This window comes from Colobus angolensis, unplaced genomic scaffold, assembly GCF_000951035.1.
Source record: "Colobus angolensis palliatus isolate OR3802 unplaced genomic scaffold, Cang.pa_1.0 Scaffold24, whole genome shotgun sequence".
NCBI classification, from domain to species: Eukaryota; Metazoa; Chordata; class Mammalia; order Primates; family Cercopithecidae; genus Colobus; species Colobus angolensis.
In genome coordinates, this window is record NW_012115599.1 from 12,421,053 (window position 1) to 12,436,718 (window position 15,666).

The 15,666-nt window shown below is 41.1% G+C and overlaps 1 protein-coding gene across 2 annotated transcripts in view; it reads right to left on the reverse strand.

The window, feature by feature from the left end:
• Positions 1–15,666, reverse strand: part of ANKS1A (ankyrin repeat and sterile alpha motif domain containing 1A) — a 200,045-nt gene that overhangs the window by 88,005 nt on the left and 96,374 nt on the right. For both annotated transcript variants that reach the window (XM_011945402.1, XM_011945400.1), the window contains exons 9-10: positions 11,900–11,992; positions 7,367–7,487 (exon numbers count right to left, since the gene is read on the reverse strand). In XM_011945402.1, coding sequence (XP_011800792.1) covers positions 7,367–7,487; positions 11,900–11,992 — 214 coding nt within the window. The remainder of the gene's footprint in view (positions 1–7,366; positions 7,488–11,899; positions 11,993–15,666) is intronic.

Genomic DNA, 15,666 nt, shown 5'->3' on the forward strand with positions numbered 1-15,666 from the left:
CATTTGAAATAATTTAACAGGAATACCCAATTAAATAAAACTACCATAAAATCACATGGGCCTCGAGTCTTTTTGGAGGATAGGCTTTCAAATTCACAGATCTATTAAGGCTTTCCACTTCTGTCAGCTTTTGTCATTTCTATAGGCACAAATGGCATTTCTTAGTGGGAAAATTATTCACTGTGAAGGACTGTCCCGCATAGTATAGGATGCTTAGCATTCCTGATCCCCAGGGGAAAAATGCCAGCAGCAACCCCACCTTAACCAGTCATTGTGACGGACCAAAACTCTCCCAAAACAATTCTAAACGCTCCCAGGGGATGGCAGCAACTCTGATTAACCACATAAAATTTATTCCTATAAATCATCTTATTATTAATTTTTAAAATCTCTTAATTTGACGTTATATATTCTTTTTTGTCTTTTTTTCTATTCTTTTTTGTGGAGAACAGGTTCTCACTATATTGCCCAGGAAGGTCTCAAACTCCTGGGCTCAAGCTGTCCTCCCGTCTCTGCGTCCCTAAGAGCTGGGATTACAGGTGTGAGCCACTGTGCCTGGCTATATTATTTTTTGAAGTTTTAATTTTAAAAACTTTTTAAAAATTTTAATTTTTGTGGGTATATACTAGGGTACATGAGATTTTTTTTGTTTTTTTTTTTTTTGTTTGTTTGTTTTTTGAGACAGAGTCTCGCTCTTTCGCTGGAGCTCTCGGCTCACTGCAAGCTCCACCTCCTGGGTTCACACCGTTCTCCTGCCTCAGCCTCCTGAGTAGCTGGGACCACAGGTGCCGCCACCACACCCGGCTAATTTTTTGTATTTTTAGTAGAGACGGGGTTTCACCGTGTTAGCCAGGATGGTTTCGATCGCCTGACCTCATGATCTGCCCGCCTCAGCCTCCCGAAGTGCTGGGATTACAGGCATGAACCACCCGCACCCTATCGAGATGTTTTGATACAGGCATACAATGAGGAATAATTACACCATGGAGAGTGAGGCACTCATCCTCTCAAGCATTTATCCTTTGTGTTACAAACAATCCAATTATACTCTTTTAGTTATTTAAAAATGTACAATTAAGAATGTTCTTTTTCTTTTTTTTTTGAGACAAGAGTCTCAAAAAAGAGGCACCTCCTGGGTTCAAGCAATTATCAGCCTCAGCCTACTGAGTAGCTGGGATTACACGTGTGTGATATCACGCCTGGCTAATTCTTGTATATACATTTTTTTGAGATGGAGTCTCGCTGTCACCAAGGCTGGAGTGCAGTGGCGTGATCTCGGCTCACTGCAACCTCTGCCTCCCAGGTTCAAGTGATTCTCCTGCCTCAGCCTCCTGAGTAGCTGCGACTACAGGTGTGTACCACCACACCCAGCTAAATTTCTGTATGTTTAGTAGAGACAGGGTTTCACTGTGTTAGCCAGGATGGTCTCCATCTCTTGTCCTTGTGATCCACCTGCCTCGGCCTCCCAAAGTGCTGGGATTATAGGCATAAGCCACCACACCCAGCCAAATTCTTGTATTTTTAGTAGAAGCGGGGCTTCACCATGTTGGCCAGGCTGGTCTCAAACTCCTGACCTCAAGTGATCCACCCACCCTGGGCTCCCAAAGTGCTGGGAATACAGGCATGAGCCACTGTGCCCGGCCAAGAATATTCTTTATAGCATCCTCACGTGTAGTGGTTTTTTTTCTCTTTCTTGATTAAAATTGTCAGAAATCTTTTAAAAAATACAAATTCATTTTAATGATCAAGTCTCTCTTTTTGGTTTCTTCTACTTTTCTTTCTTTCACTAAGGTGTAGCACACATAACATAAAGTATGAGAAATATACTATCTGCTTTTATCTCAATAATTCCCTAACGATCTCTTATTAACTCTCTGCTACTTTCTTTTGGTTACATTTTAATCTTTCTTGTTGTTTAACAAATGAATTTAAGAATATAAACTTTCCTCTGAGCACTACTTTGGTCAAATATTACAGGTATTTAAAAAAGTGTTTCTACTACCACTAATTTCTATGTAGAAAAATAGAAAAAAATAGGCAACTCATAGATTAAACACAAAACGCTAATCAATAAGGTAAGTTGCTCAGTTCCAAAGACAAATAGCACCTTTTTTGCTTATCATGGTGGAAAACATTAAAGACTGATAATACACCACATTGGTGAAGGTATGAAGAGCGTATTTCTCTTCACCATTATGGGAGGGCAATTTAGCTCCACCCATTAAATCTAGACATGCACATACACTCTGACCTGCTAATTCTACTTTCTATCAGTCTTTTTTTTTTTTTTTTTTGAGACGGAGTCTTGCTCTGTCGCCCGGGCTGGAGTGCAGTGGCTGGATCTCAGCTCACTGCAAGCTCCACCTCCCGGGTTTATGCCATTCTCCTGCCTCAGCCTCCCGAGTAGCTGGGACTACAGGTGCCCGCCACCTCGCCTGGCTAGTTGTTTTTGTATTTTTCAGTAGAGACAGGGTTTCACCATGTTAGCCAGGATGGTCTTGATCTCCTGACCTCGTGATCCACCCGTCTCGGCCTCCCAAAGTGCTGGGATTACAGGCTTGAGCCACCGCACCCGGCCTCTATCAGTCTTTTTTAGAGACATACTTTTACATGTATTTAAGAACATACGCACAGAATGTCCACAGAAGCATAATTTATAACAGAAATCCTGGCGACAACTTCAACACCCAGGAACTGGAGAAGGAAAAAATGAGTTATGGGATATTTAGCTAGATTTTAAGAACTAAGATAAAATTGTATCTGTGCTCTATAGACAAGGCAAATACAAAATGCAAGTTCACAAAAAGTTTGTAAAATACAATCCCATTTTAGCTTAAATACAAACAAAGAATTTCACATAGTCACTTTTGTATAAAGATAACAAATGGTCTGAATCATATATACCACACTTTCTTTTTGAACTCTGTGGTTAGGTTAGGATGGTATTATTTTGCTATTAAAAGCCAGTTACTTAAGTTTTTTTTTTTTTTTTTTTTTTGCAGATATGGGGTCTCACTATGTTGCCAGGCTGGTCTTGAAACCCTGGCTTCAAGCAAGCCTCCTGCCTTGGCCTCCCAAAGTAGTGGGATTACAGGTGTGAGCCACCATGCCCAGCCTACCACATTTTCAAACGATGGTCACCTCTAGCAACTGTGAGTAACAGGGAGGTGGGAAGAACCTTAGCATTTTATTTATATTCATTTCTGTATTGCTGGAATTTTTTTTTTCTTCCTCAGTAAGCACATACTAATAAGATAATATAAAAATGTAAATTTTAAAAATGAAAAAAATTTATTTTAGAGATGGGGGTCTTGTTATGTTGTCCTGGCTGGTCTCCAACTTCTGGGCTCAAGTCCACCTGCCTCAGACTCCCAAAGTGCTGGGATTACAAGAGTTAGCCACTGTACCCAGCCTAAAAATGTAATTTTAAAAATTTCCCACCCCACCCCTCACACATTGTAGTTTTTTGAATTATACTAAGGCGGGGTTAAAAGCTCTGGTAGTCTCACTAACATGGCCTTTTGAAAACTGATCAATTAATTCATAAAAGCTGCATAAGACAAGACATTAAAGGAAATGCAGAAAAGATTCAGTAATACCTACAACATGGTCTGCTGATGTGCCTCACTTATACCAACCTTAGCAGGCATTCCTTCTAGGCTAGCTTTTCCTGCCAGGCTGCCAGGATAGGCAAGGCTTCTGAGAAACTAGCAGAGCCCATTTTCATATTCACTGTCTCAGCTATTTTGTCTGAAAGCTCTTTGAGTGATCTAAGCAGCAAGCCTTGAGGCAGGCGCATCCCACAGCCTGTGGTTCAATTAAATCTGCTTCTATACCACCTACTCACAACACTTATCCTAATATAGAAGAGTTGGAAGAAACCAAAGCATAGGAGGACCAGATGTGTAACCAAAACTCCTAATTGTTAGTTCCTTCCTTAACCTAATGATCTCTTTATATGGGGATACAAAATCCCTTTCAAGTACACTTGGTAGCTAAGGACACCAGCCCCGCTTATGAAGTTAATCTAACCTTCCACTCTTCTTTCTTCCAAAGGTTGAGTCAATTATCTTGTGTGGTTCCAGATGAAACCTTTGAAAGAAAGAAAGAATTGGAATCTCCCTCCTCCATGATGCTAAAAATTATTCCTTCACTAAGAACCATTTTCAAACAGAGCATTAATTAATTGCTTGTTTTTTAAGGGTTAGTTTATTAAGTGTAATTTATTATCAATTTTATTATCAAATGACTAGAGAGGGCATTGGTGCCCTCTTCACCTTTTCTAAATGTTTTAATTAAAAATCTACCAATATGGCCAGGGTTGGTGGCTCACGCCTGCAATTCCAGCACTTTTGGAGGCTGAGGCAGGCGGATCACCTGAGGTCTGGAGTTCGAGATCAGCCTGGCCAACGTGGCGAAATGCCATCTCTGCTAAAAAATCAAAATTTAGCCAGACATGGTGGTGGATGCCTGTAATCCCCTCTACATGAGAGGGTGAGGCAGGAGAATCACTTGAACCTGGGAGGTGGAGGTTGCAGTGAGCCAAGGTCATGGCACTGCACTCCAGCCTGGGTGACAGAGCAAGACTCCATCTCCAAAAAAAAAAAAAACTACCAATATGATTGGAAGACTCAATATAGTTATCAATTTTTCACTATCAATATAGATTCAATATAAACCCAATCAAAATCCCGGCTGGACTTTTTGTAGAAATCAACAAGCTGTGCACGTTGACTAAGAACTAGGTGGCGGGGTGGGGAAGAAATCAATAAGCTGATTCTGAATGGGAAAGACAATGGAACCAGAATGTCTGAAACAAGTAACAAAGTTGCAAAGACAATTCAATAGAGAAAGGAAGGTCTTTTTCAACAAATCATGCAGAAACAATTGGATAGCCATTTGTAAAACAATGAAACTTGATCCATACCTCATACCATATATAAAAATTAACTCATAATTGATCATAGATTTAAATGTAAAACCTAAAGCTGTAAAATTGCTAGCAAACAAACATACAAAAGATTGGTGGCTGAGCACGGTGGCTCACGCCTGTAATCCCAGCACTTTGGGAGGCTGAGGTGGGTGGATCATGAGGTCAAGAGATCGAGACCATCCTGGCCAACATGGTGAAATCTCGTCTCTACTAAAAATACAAAAATTAGCTGGGCGTGGTGGCGCATGCCTGTAGTCTCAGCTACTTGGGAGGCTGAGGCAGGAGAACTGCTTGAACCCACGAAGTGGAGGTTGCAGTGAGCTGTGATTGGGCCACTACACTCCAGCCTGGTGACAGAGAGAGACTCCATCTCAAAAAAAAAAAAAAAAGATTGGTGACCTTATCCATATTTTAAAAAAGGATAAATTGAACTTTATCAAAATTTAGAGTCACTTCTCTTCAAAACACACTGTTAAGGGAACAAAAAGACAAGTCACAGATGGGGAGAAAATCATGTATCTAATGAAGAATTTGTATGTAAAATATATAAAGAATTCACAACTCAATAATAAGAAAACAATCTAATGTTTTTAAATGAGCAAAAATTTGATAGACATTTAATTAGATATTAAGGATGGTGACTAACCACATTAATTGATGCTCAACATCATTAGATATTAGCAAAATGCAAATTAAATCCATAATGAACTAACATTGCATATCTATTAGAATGGCTAAAATTTTAAAAACCTGACAATATTAAGTGCAAGGGATGATATATATAGCAAGTAGATGTACATCACTCTCATACACTTCTGATAGGAACGCAAAATGCTATAATCACTCTGGAAAATAGTTTGGTAGTTTCTTATAGAGTCAAACATATTATATATTTCACGTGAAGTTAAACATCTATTGCTGGGATACCCAGCAATCCCATTCATAGGTATATATCTAAGTGAAATGAAAACTTCTGTTCACACAAAAACCTGTAAGTGAATGTTTATAATGATTTTATTTATAATTGTCAAAAACTGTAAATGACCCAAATATCCCTCAATTAGGGAAGGGATAAACTGAGGTATATCCATACAATGGGATAATAGCAACGAAAAGGAACAAATTATTGATATATGTGATGACACGGATGAATTTCAAATGTATTAGCTAAGTGAAAGGGGCCAGGCTCAAAAGGCTACAGATTATATGATTCCATTTGTATGATATTCTGGAAAAGGCAAAACTATTGGGACAGACATCAGAGCAGCGGTTGTCAGAAATAAGGGAAAGGAGTGGGGTTGACTACAAAAGAACATGGGAAAATTTGGGGGATGAAACTGTTCTATATTTTTATTGTGATGGCAGTTATACAACTCCATCTGTCAAAATTCACAGAACTATACACAAAAAAGGATAAATTTTACTGTATCTAAATTACAACTTTTTTTAAAAGCTCCAAATGGAAACCATAAAATACAAAACAAAAAAAACACTATGAAAATGACCACAATGTCTGCATGCAAGAGAAAACCTTTTAAATAGGGCCATTAAAAATAAAGTCTACAATGTCATACGCATATGCACACGTTCTCTTTGCCACCCTCTAAGCACTGACAGATCTAAGCAAAGGGCATTTCAAAGGAAACCATCTCATCCTCTGTTCTTACCTGAACCATGGAATGTCTTAGGGTTGAAAGAAGGTACGCATACCCCATGAAGGCCCTAATACCTGCAAGCTGTAGAGAGCTGGGAAAGGTCACTAGAGTTCCTTCAAACTGCAGTGGGAACTGCATTGCCCCTTATGCTTCCTTAGAACAGGAGTTGACACAAATTCCCCAGCAGTGCACACTCACCTCTGTCGTGACTGCACTTATATCGACGGGCTGGATCTCAGTACTGCGGCGCTCACTCCCTTACAGAGGAAACTGAATTTTGCAGAGGCAATGAAAGTAGGCCAAGGCGACAGAGCACTCTAGTTACAGGGTGGCAGCCAATCACGGGCCCCTCCCCAGGAGTGTCTCACTCTGAGGTCAGGACTCAAAAGCAGAGTCTGTGCCGTCAGCCTGAACCCAAAGGGACTGACTTGTTGAGCTTGTTTTTCCACAGCATTAACTTGAGGGTTTATGATTTAAGACCCCAAATCAATCTCTGCCATGGGGCTGGTGGTCTCTCCTCCCACAGTTTGCACCTAGTCTGACTTAACCATCTCCTTGCTTCGCATGCTGAATGTGGCAGCCAACTCCAACCTAAAGCATATAGGTCACGTATTGGAAATGAAAAGCCATAATGTACCCACCATCCCAGACCATCGTGAAACCCAATCGCCACAACCCAAAGAATATCATAGTTACAACATCTTCCCCTTCCACTCAGGATCACAAACTTTAAAAATCCCTTTGGAGTTGGTTCTGCCAGGAGTTGTGGGGAACGTACCTTTTGTTTTTCCATCCACCGACACCACTTTCTTTGTCTCTGCTGTTAACAACAGTTCATAAGGGTGTTCGTCTTCTTCCTGGGCTGCACTCCCATGAATTCTAGGTCTCATGGACAGAACCTAAGGGAGAGAAACATCCAGTATATTTTGTGCATGTGGCTAATATCAAGACAGGAGTGTGGAACAAATTCGATTATTGGCTCTTTTTTCATCTAAGAAGAAGAAATGTGGAAAAGAGAAGGTGAATAATTCAAGTGTCACACAGAATCACAACTGCATTTCTGGATATATACCTGTATCTCAAATCTGAATGGCCTTTGACTAGAATACACCCCTTTCTGAGGATCACCTGAGCCTGGAAGTTTGAGGCTGCAGTGAACTAGGATTGTGCCACAGAACTCCAGCCTGGGTGATAGAACAAGATACTGTCTCTAAGGAAAAACGAAAACAAAAACAAAAAACTCCCCTTTCTTTGATTTTAGTCTTCAAAAAGTGCAAATAAAATCCAAGATCCTTCCTTTCTTGTATCTCCCATGCCTACGGTGTTCTGCATGATCTCTTTTCTGAGGCTAATACTTGCCAAGCAGCTCTTAGCCATGCTCCATTGAGAAGGAAGACCTCTTCCTCCATGTTTCTTTTCTAATATGCACATATACTATCCAAAGACTGGAATCCTTCCCACCTCCTCAAGAGGAAACCAAAATGACTTCCAACTGACCCTCAACACTTAATGTTTACTAGAAACAAACCTGTCTGTAAGTTCATCTCTATTTTTGTGAGCCTTTCTTCAGAGGTCCTGAGGGTTATAGGGAAGGATATCCCCAAAACTGGATTCCTATAACCTTTATGATAATACAATTTTAAATTGCTTCCACCAATCTCTGCTCTGAAGAGTCAAGTGGCCAGAAAGTTTGAATTTCAGTGAGGGGGAAAAAGCAGCTGTCTACTGAGAAATCCCTAATCCAGATAGTCAAGTATCTCTGATGAAATAACGGAACCAGAGCTGGCTCCTACACCTGGCAACTGTAAGGCTTTGACCAGCTGAGGGCCTGATGGCCACAGCTAGTCTTGGTACCACAGTAGCCACGCTTTCCCTTGAATCAAGCTGTAGACACCACATTTAGTGCTACAGCCACTCTGGGAGAAAGAATGGATATCCTTGCTTTAGAGGATAATTCTGGCCCAGCTGCCCTAAGAATCCAATCTGTTTCACAGGCAAAATAAGAAGAAAAATAAGAATAAGCTAGTGTTAAGACAAATCCTACTTATTAGAACAGCAAACCAAGGCTTAAGATCTCTTCTTGATCAGTTTGGCTCGGACAAGTAATGTATTACAAACAAGGGGATGAGGGGTGGGGAATTCCCAATTCCATCTAACAGATAATGCTGCCCTACAAATGTGATTCCTTGGCAAACACAGAAACTTCCTTCCATACTGACATGTCCCTCAGCCCACTGGAAAGGCATCAGGTTGGTGGTTCATCAGGTTTTTGCTTCTCAAGGCATAGCTCACTGTGTTATGGGCCTAATGAGACAACAAGCACTCTAGTAGCCTCAGACTAAATGAGAAACTGCAGCTCCCGTTTGTTAACAAGGCTGCCACTCTAAAGGCAAAAGGACTGTCTCCTTCCAAAATTCTGCTAAGCACTGCAGGAACCTCCACTTATAGCAAGCTATCTGGAAGCTAAAAGCTGTTTCATTACTATGAGCCATTTACTCATATTACTTATCCCTTTGCCTCTTCATAGGAACACAATTAAAGGAACAAAGAGGGGCCATTAAGCAGTTCACACTGTGTCAACTTAATACCACCGGCAGTACAGACAGGATTTGTGTTCTGCAGGTTTACGCACCTACAGCTATCACTTACACAGAGCCCTGGAAATCTGATTGAGTGTTCCACACACGGGAAGAGCTCTCATATAGCCTCAGGCATGCTTCCTTCAGAGGGAGGTAATTGACAGCCTGGATGCCCAGCCTATAATATCCTTTCTTCTCATGCAGGAGAGGGCTGATGACTTCCATGTGGAAAATCAGGCCCACCGGACCTGCTTTCTCTCTGTGCCTAGTTCTTGTGCAGGACAAATAGAGGCAGAGAACCATCAAATGCCAGAGCTGGAAGGGATCCTAACCATCACAGTAACAGCCAGAGAGCACCTGGTTCTGCTCTTTCATTTGTAGATGACAAACCTGGTTCCCAGAGAGGTCCAGGGACTTGTCCAAGGTTATACAGAAAGCTCACAACAGAGCTATGGCCATAAAAGTCAACTCTCCTGATTCTGGACCAGTTTGGCCTCATTTTCCCTCAACTTTCATTTTTTTCTTCATCCAATTGCTCATACCCAGACAACAAGCAGAGTGATCTTTTCTTCTTGGTGCTGGCTTCTACCAGCTATGGGATTAAAAATCCTCACAATAAAGCAATAAACTGCTTTTCTTTGAGCCTTCCTAGCTCCCACTCCAGAAGCCCTATGTAATAGTCAATATGGCAATAACTGATTTTCAACAGAAAGGATTCTGCTCTTTACTAAATTACTCCTTAACCTTTTTTTTTTCTTTCCTCCAGGACTGGCAATAAATCAAAGCCAAATACACACACACACACACACACACATATATACATATATAATATATACTTTTTTTTGCTATGTGGAAAGCAACATTTCTGCTGCAGAGCAAAGCTATGAGCAGTCACCACCTAACTGTGACCAGTGGAATGTCCAGTTGGGGTGTGGGAGCCTTCTGGGAAGAGCTACTCCAGCAGCTGCAGCTTCCATGAATACTTAGCACATCTGAGCACGGAGAAGACTACAGCCAGTCGTGATGCAGCTGGCAGCCCCTTCTATGGGCAAAAACATTTATACAGCATGTGTATGTGCGTGAGTATATGTATCTAATGTTTATAAGCCAGTTTCATGATCAGGTCATTAACCTGATAAGCACTCCTACGGCTAGGTATACTCTGGCTTCCCCTAAAGGCTTCTATGAGTCATCTGACAATGACCAAGCTTAGGAATAGGAATACAAATATCGGGGCAGATTGCTTGCCAAAGACAAAAGCCTAAGTTTGATGAAGTCAGTGTCTCCCGAGATATGATAGGGTCTAGGGTATTTAAGCTTTAACAGTATAAGGAAAAATGGTGAAAGACAACAGAGTCCAAAAAATATACATAATTGTACACTTTGAAGAAGACCATTCACACTACATTCAAACTACAACATATGAACAAAATCTGCCTGGATCATATGCAGGTCATATCACCTCTATATTCAGGTACCTATAATCACCAGTAAATTAGCAAATTCAGTATTTCACCATCTCCCATGACTATGCTGGTCCAACTGATCCAGAATTCCAGGCTATTCAGAAGCAAGTTTTAGAAAATGTATCTCAGCCGGGCACTGTGGCTCATGCCTGTAATCCCAGCACTTTGGGAGGCCGAGGCAGGCGGATCACAAGGTTAGGAGATCGAGACCATCCTGGCTAACACGGTAAAACCCCGTCTCTACTAAAAATACAAAAAATTAGCCAGGCGTGGTGGCGGGCGCCTGTAGTCCCAGCGACTCGGGAGGCTGAGGCAGGAGAATGGAGTGAACCCGGGAGGCAGAGCTTGCAGTCAGCTGAGATCACGCCACTGCACTTCAGCCTGGATGACAGAGTGAGACTCCATCTAAAAAAATATATATATACGTGTGTGTGTGTGTGTGTGTATATATGTGTGTGTGTGTGTGAGATATATATATATCTAGGGATAAAGTGATGAGAGTAATTAACTATTTTATATTAGCTGATTTTTAAATTAGAGAATAGGGCATTGAATGAGCTACAAAATGACTATTAAAATTATATAATATTTTCAATAAATATTCCATACATATATTCTCCTAATGGCAGGAAGTGTTAGCAGAGCGTTTTTAAGAAGAAAGATTAAGGACAACACAATTTTTTCACACTTCTAAGTGACTGAGTTATTTGCCTCATGATAACATTTCCTTTTCAAAAGGGTAGACTATTCTTTTCAAATAAACTTCTTTGATCTTCCAGCCCTGGCCATCCCACATAATTCCTATGTCTTTTCTAATTGAGTCTTCATGGCTCAATTCATGTTCGTCCTGGTGTAGAGTCTTCATGTGAAATGAACAGGAAAAAATACAAAAACAGGAATAAGATGTTTGGGGCGGAAGCACTAAAGCTTGCTAATGAGGCACAGTCTAGGGAACAGTGATTAAAGGGAAGCTCTACATCTTGTATCAAAAGACAAGAGGCTTAAAAGCAAAAAGTGAGACTGTTCAGCTTATTGGAGCCAGGAGAAAATGTACATTTTACTTTCCATATGGTATGGTATGCGAGCGCTATATTAAAATTCTTTGTGAGTTTGAAAGGTCTTATTCCAGATTACTAGTACACATAATACAAATTTATAATCCAAAGAGTTGATGAGATGAGAAAGCAAAGCTTTTTAAAGTACACATTGATGCCCTTTTCAACAAAGTCAAATTTCAGCAATGAGAATAAACCCACAACCCTCTACCTCAGAAGCTGTCAAGGGAAAATACTTCTTATCTATGCGGTCTTCTTCCTCTTCATCCGGTGGTGGCTTTGCTGGAGGCGGTGGTCGTTCTCTCTGAAGAAGAGAAAAAAATAAATATTTTGCTATCTCTTTTATCAAGTATCTAATTTTTTGGTTTGCCCTCATCTTAGCCCTTGGAAATGAAAAAGAATAATGTACGGAACTCCCTTGAGAGACTAAAGTCAAGATTTAGTCTCTGAACAGATGGAGAACTCTGTGCACACATACACAATTCAATTAGCATGCTTTACAGTTTTCGAAGTCTGTGGCAGAGACCATAAACACCTCTTTCATATCCTAGACCACAGTGAGAAATGCCAGTACTGAAAACACACAACTGCCTTGTTAGAAAATGTCCTTCATAATACTGATACATAAAACTTTACCTTAGGAAAATCAGTGGCTCACTTTTCAGTCTACTCTAGAAAGAGGAAACACTGGATCAAAAGAAATCAACCTGTGAAATTTGTTCTAAAGAATCAAAGTTATTGAGGAAGTAATGAGGAAAGTAATCAAGGACAAAAATGTTAATTGCTGTTGAAACGTTAATGCTCTGATACTGGTCTATTCCCATTTATTAGCAAAAAGCTCAAACTGTTCTCTTATCCTTGGTTGCCTCCTTCAATAATAAATAAGTATTATATGAAACTCTATTTCATCTAAACCCAATTGTTTTCTTTTGAGACGGAGTCTAACTCTGTCGCCCAGGCAGGAGCGCAGTGGCGCTATCTTGGCTCACTGCAAGCTCCCCTCCTGGGTTCACGCCATTCTCCTGCCTTAGCCTCCCGAGTAGCTGGGACTACAGGCGCTAGCCACCACGCCCAGCTAATTTTTTGTATTTTTAGTAGAGACAGGGTTTCACTGTGTTACCCAGCATGGTCTTGATTTCCTGACCTCGTGATCGCCTGGGCCTCCCAAAGTGCTGGGATTACAGGCGTGAGCCACTGTGCCCAGCCCATCTAAACCCATTTTTAAAAGGAAAAGAAGCTTTTTCTTTAAGGGCCATATAGTGAATATTTTAGGTTTTGCAGTCAACTCTGCCATTATAATGCAAAAGTAGCCACAGATGATATGTAAATGAACGAGTGTGGCTGTGCTCCAATAAAACTTTATTCACAAAATAAAGTTTTTCACAACAGACACTTGTGGACTGTAGTTTGCCAACCCCTGCTCTAGAATAAGAAAGTCACTGAAGAGGTGACACAGAATAAGTTAGATCATGGGTAAACAATTTCAGGAATACACAGGACGATCCTGATGAAGGAAAACTGAAAGCTGAAGAGATATTTACCATTGTACCTGCAGGGCCTTTAGCACTGTTTATATTCCAAAGCCCTGGTCATGCTTGAGAATCAGTGTTCCTACTAAAGGGAGTGGGGGACCCAAAACCAGAGCTGTCCTGCAGGCTCATTCCCTGGCTTGTAGGTTTGTTTACTGTGTTGTTAAAACAGGGGTATTTCAGAAAGTCAAAGCAGAGAATGCTGAGTTATGCGAGAGCCCAAGCAAAATCTGCATGGAAAGATGTTTCTCATGTTTTAGGAGCTACCCGCATTAGCATTTTGGCATCCATAATCTCTCTCTTAAAATAGGCTTCACTGCTCAGTATTCTATCTTGAGAAGTCGGTCATTCACATAGACCCTGGAACCAGATGGATGCCCAATGGCAACGACTTCAAAACAAGTCTGTATGTTCAAGCCAAACAAAGCTATTTATATCAGATGTCCCACTAAGTCCCACTTTCCCCACCCTTCTTTGCTCCAGAAGTACAGGAACCTGGTCCCACTGTCACCTTATAAGGAAGGGAACAGCAAAAGGAGCAGGCCTGTATCCATCACCAGTTAACTAACCTTGGGACACCAAGTAACTGAGGGGAAAAAACAAAAAGGAAACACGACAACAAAAAGAACTCATCCTAGAAGCCTTCCTAATGCTAAAAAGGCCTAGAAAGAACAATATGGAAGCCTTTTGTGGAAGAAACAATCACCAGGGACACGGGAAGGAAACAGAAATACCTGTGTCTCTTTTTTTCTAAGGTGAAAACTTTGGAGCAGGGCCTAGAAGTACAGTGGTGATTTACACATACCATTCATTGTGTTTACCAAGAGGTAAACAGGCCCTTTGCCACAGTTAATTACCAAGGGCCCGGAAGACAGCACAGCCACAACATACACAAGTAAAAATGGCAAAGCATCCACCCATTTCTGCTTAGGACCACAGCGGGGAGAGCAGGAGGGAACAAAGAGACCTGTGGAAATCAATCACAGGAACTCATTCTCAGCTTTCTTCAGTAACCCTGAGTGGCTTCTTGCAAAGACTGCAGCGCCCCCTAATGGGCATCACCTATAAGTACCAATTAAAACACCACCTCCCTCCAAACCTGGATTTTCTTCTTCAGTTGTGCCTAAAAGCAAAATAAGTGAAAAAACTAGCTGTCTATAGAAGCGCTATACTGGTGGTGCTCGGCACACGCACTTGCTTTCACCCCTCACAAGGAGTTTTGTCACAGTCCTTGATAACATCCACTCTGGTGGACTACCACTGGACTGTGGGCCTTTCCAAGATCCATACTAAAATGGTGTTTCAGGGCACAGCAAGGAGTCTAACGAAAAAGAGCACTCTAAGAATCATAAGGCCATTCCCAAGGCACACCTGCAAGAAACAAGAGTTACCTGCAGCCAAAGGATCATTAAAATGGTCACAAGCCAGATTCAGACCAAAAGGGAAAGGCCAGCCCCTCCAACAGGAAGAAATAACATGGGCCTGAAAATATGTCTCTAGATGGGCTTAGCACTAGGATCTCATTAGAGCAATGGTCAGTTTAGCTAATGGGCAGTGCTCAAAACCTGAAATTGTTGTGCCTGGAGTGCAGGAAGGTCAGTGGGACCAGTGTATTCAGGCCTACACTCCCAACATAACCCTAGGGGAGAAGCCAGGGGTAAGCTATCTCAGGAACGATGTACAAGACTAGAAGTAAAAGCAGGTACAGACTGTCTGACCTGCGATGGTACAATGTTCCAACCGTATCATCGAGGGAAAGCAATACGCATTCAGTAGAAACTGTCCTTCCAAGTACTCACACAACCATTCTGTTTTTCGCTTTCAGTGCAGTGTTCAATAAATGACATAAGCTATTCAACACTTTATTATAAAACAGCCTTTGTGTTAAATGATTTTGCTCAATTGTAGGCTCATGTAAGTATTCTGAGCACATTTAACCTAGGCTAGGCTAAGCTATGGTGTTTGGTAGGTGTATTACCTGTGTTTTTGACTTATGAGATTTTCAACTTACGATGGTTTTATCAGGATATAATCCCATCGTAAGTCAAGGAGCATCTGTACTAGAGAAAGAAACAGAAAGATGGGAAAGTGGACCTTGAGAAGGGAAAATTCAGAGTTGTTCTCATCCTATTATCTCAGTGGCTGGAGGCATTATAATTAGATAAAATAGAAATGTCACATACTAATAAATACAACGTTAAGCCCTGCTACAACACTGCTGAATCTAGAACCTGCCAGAATCCAAATGGAGAATCCTTTCAGGGTAAGTGGATGGTGAGCATATGCTCAGGACAGATAGGAACTCATTTCAGTGAGCTTCTTTCACCATATGTTTCTGCTTTTCAGAGAGAAAACAGATAATATACAGCAAATATTCCAAAGACAGAAGCAACACTAAGGCTAAATAGAAATAAAATGCTTTAATCTGCTCTAAGGCCAATGAAGTCAC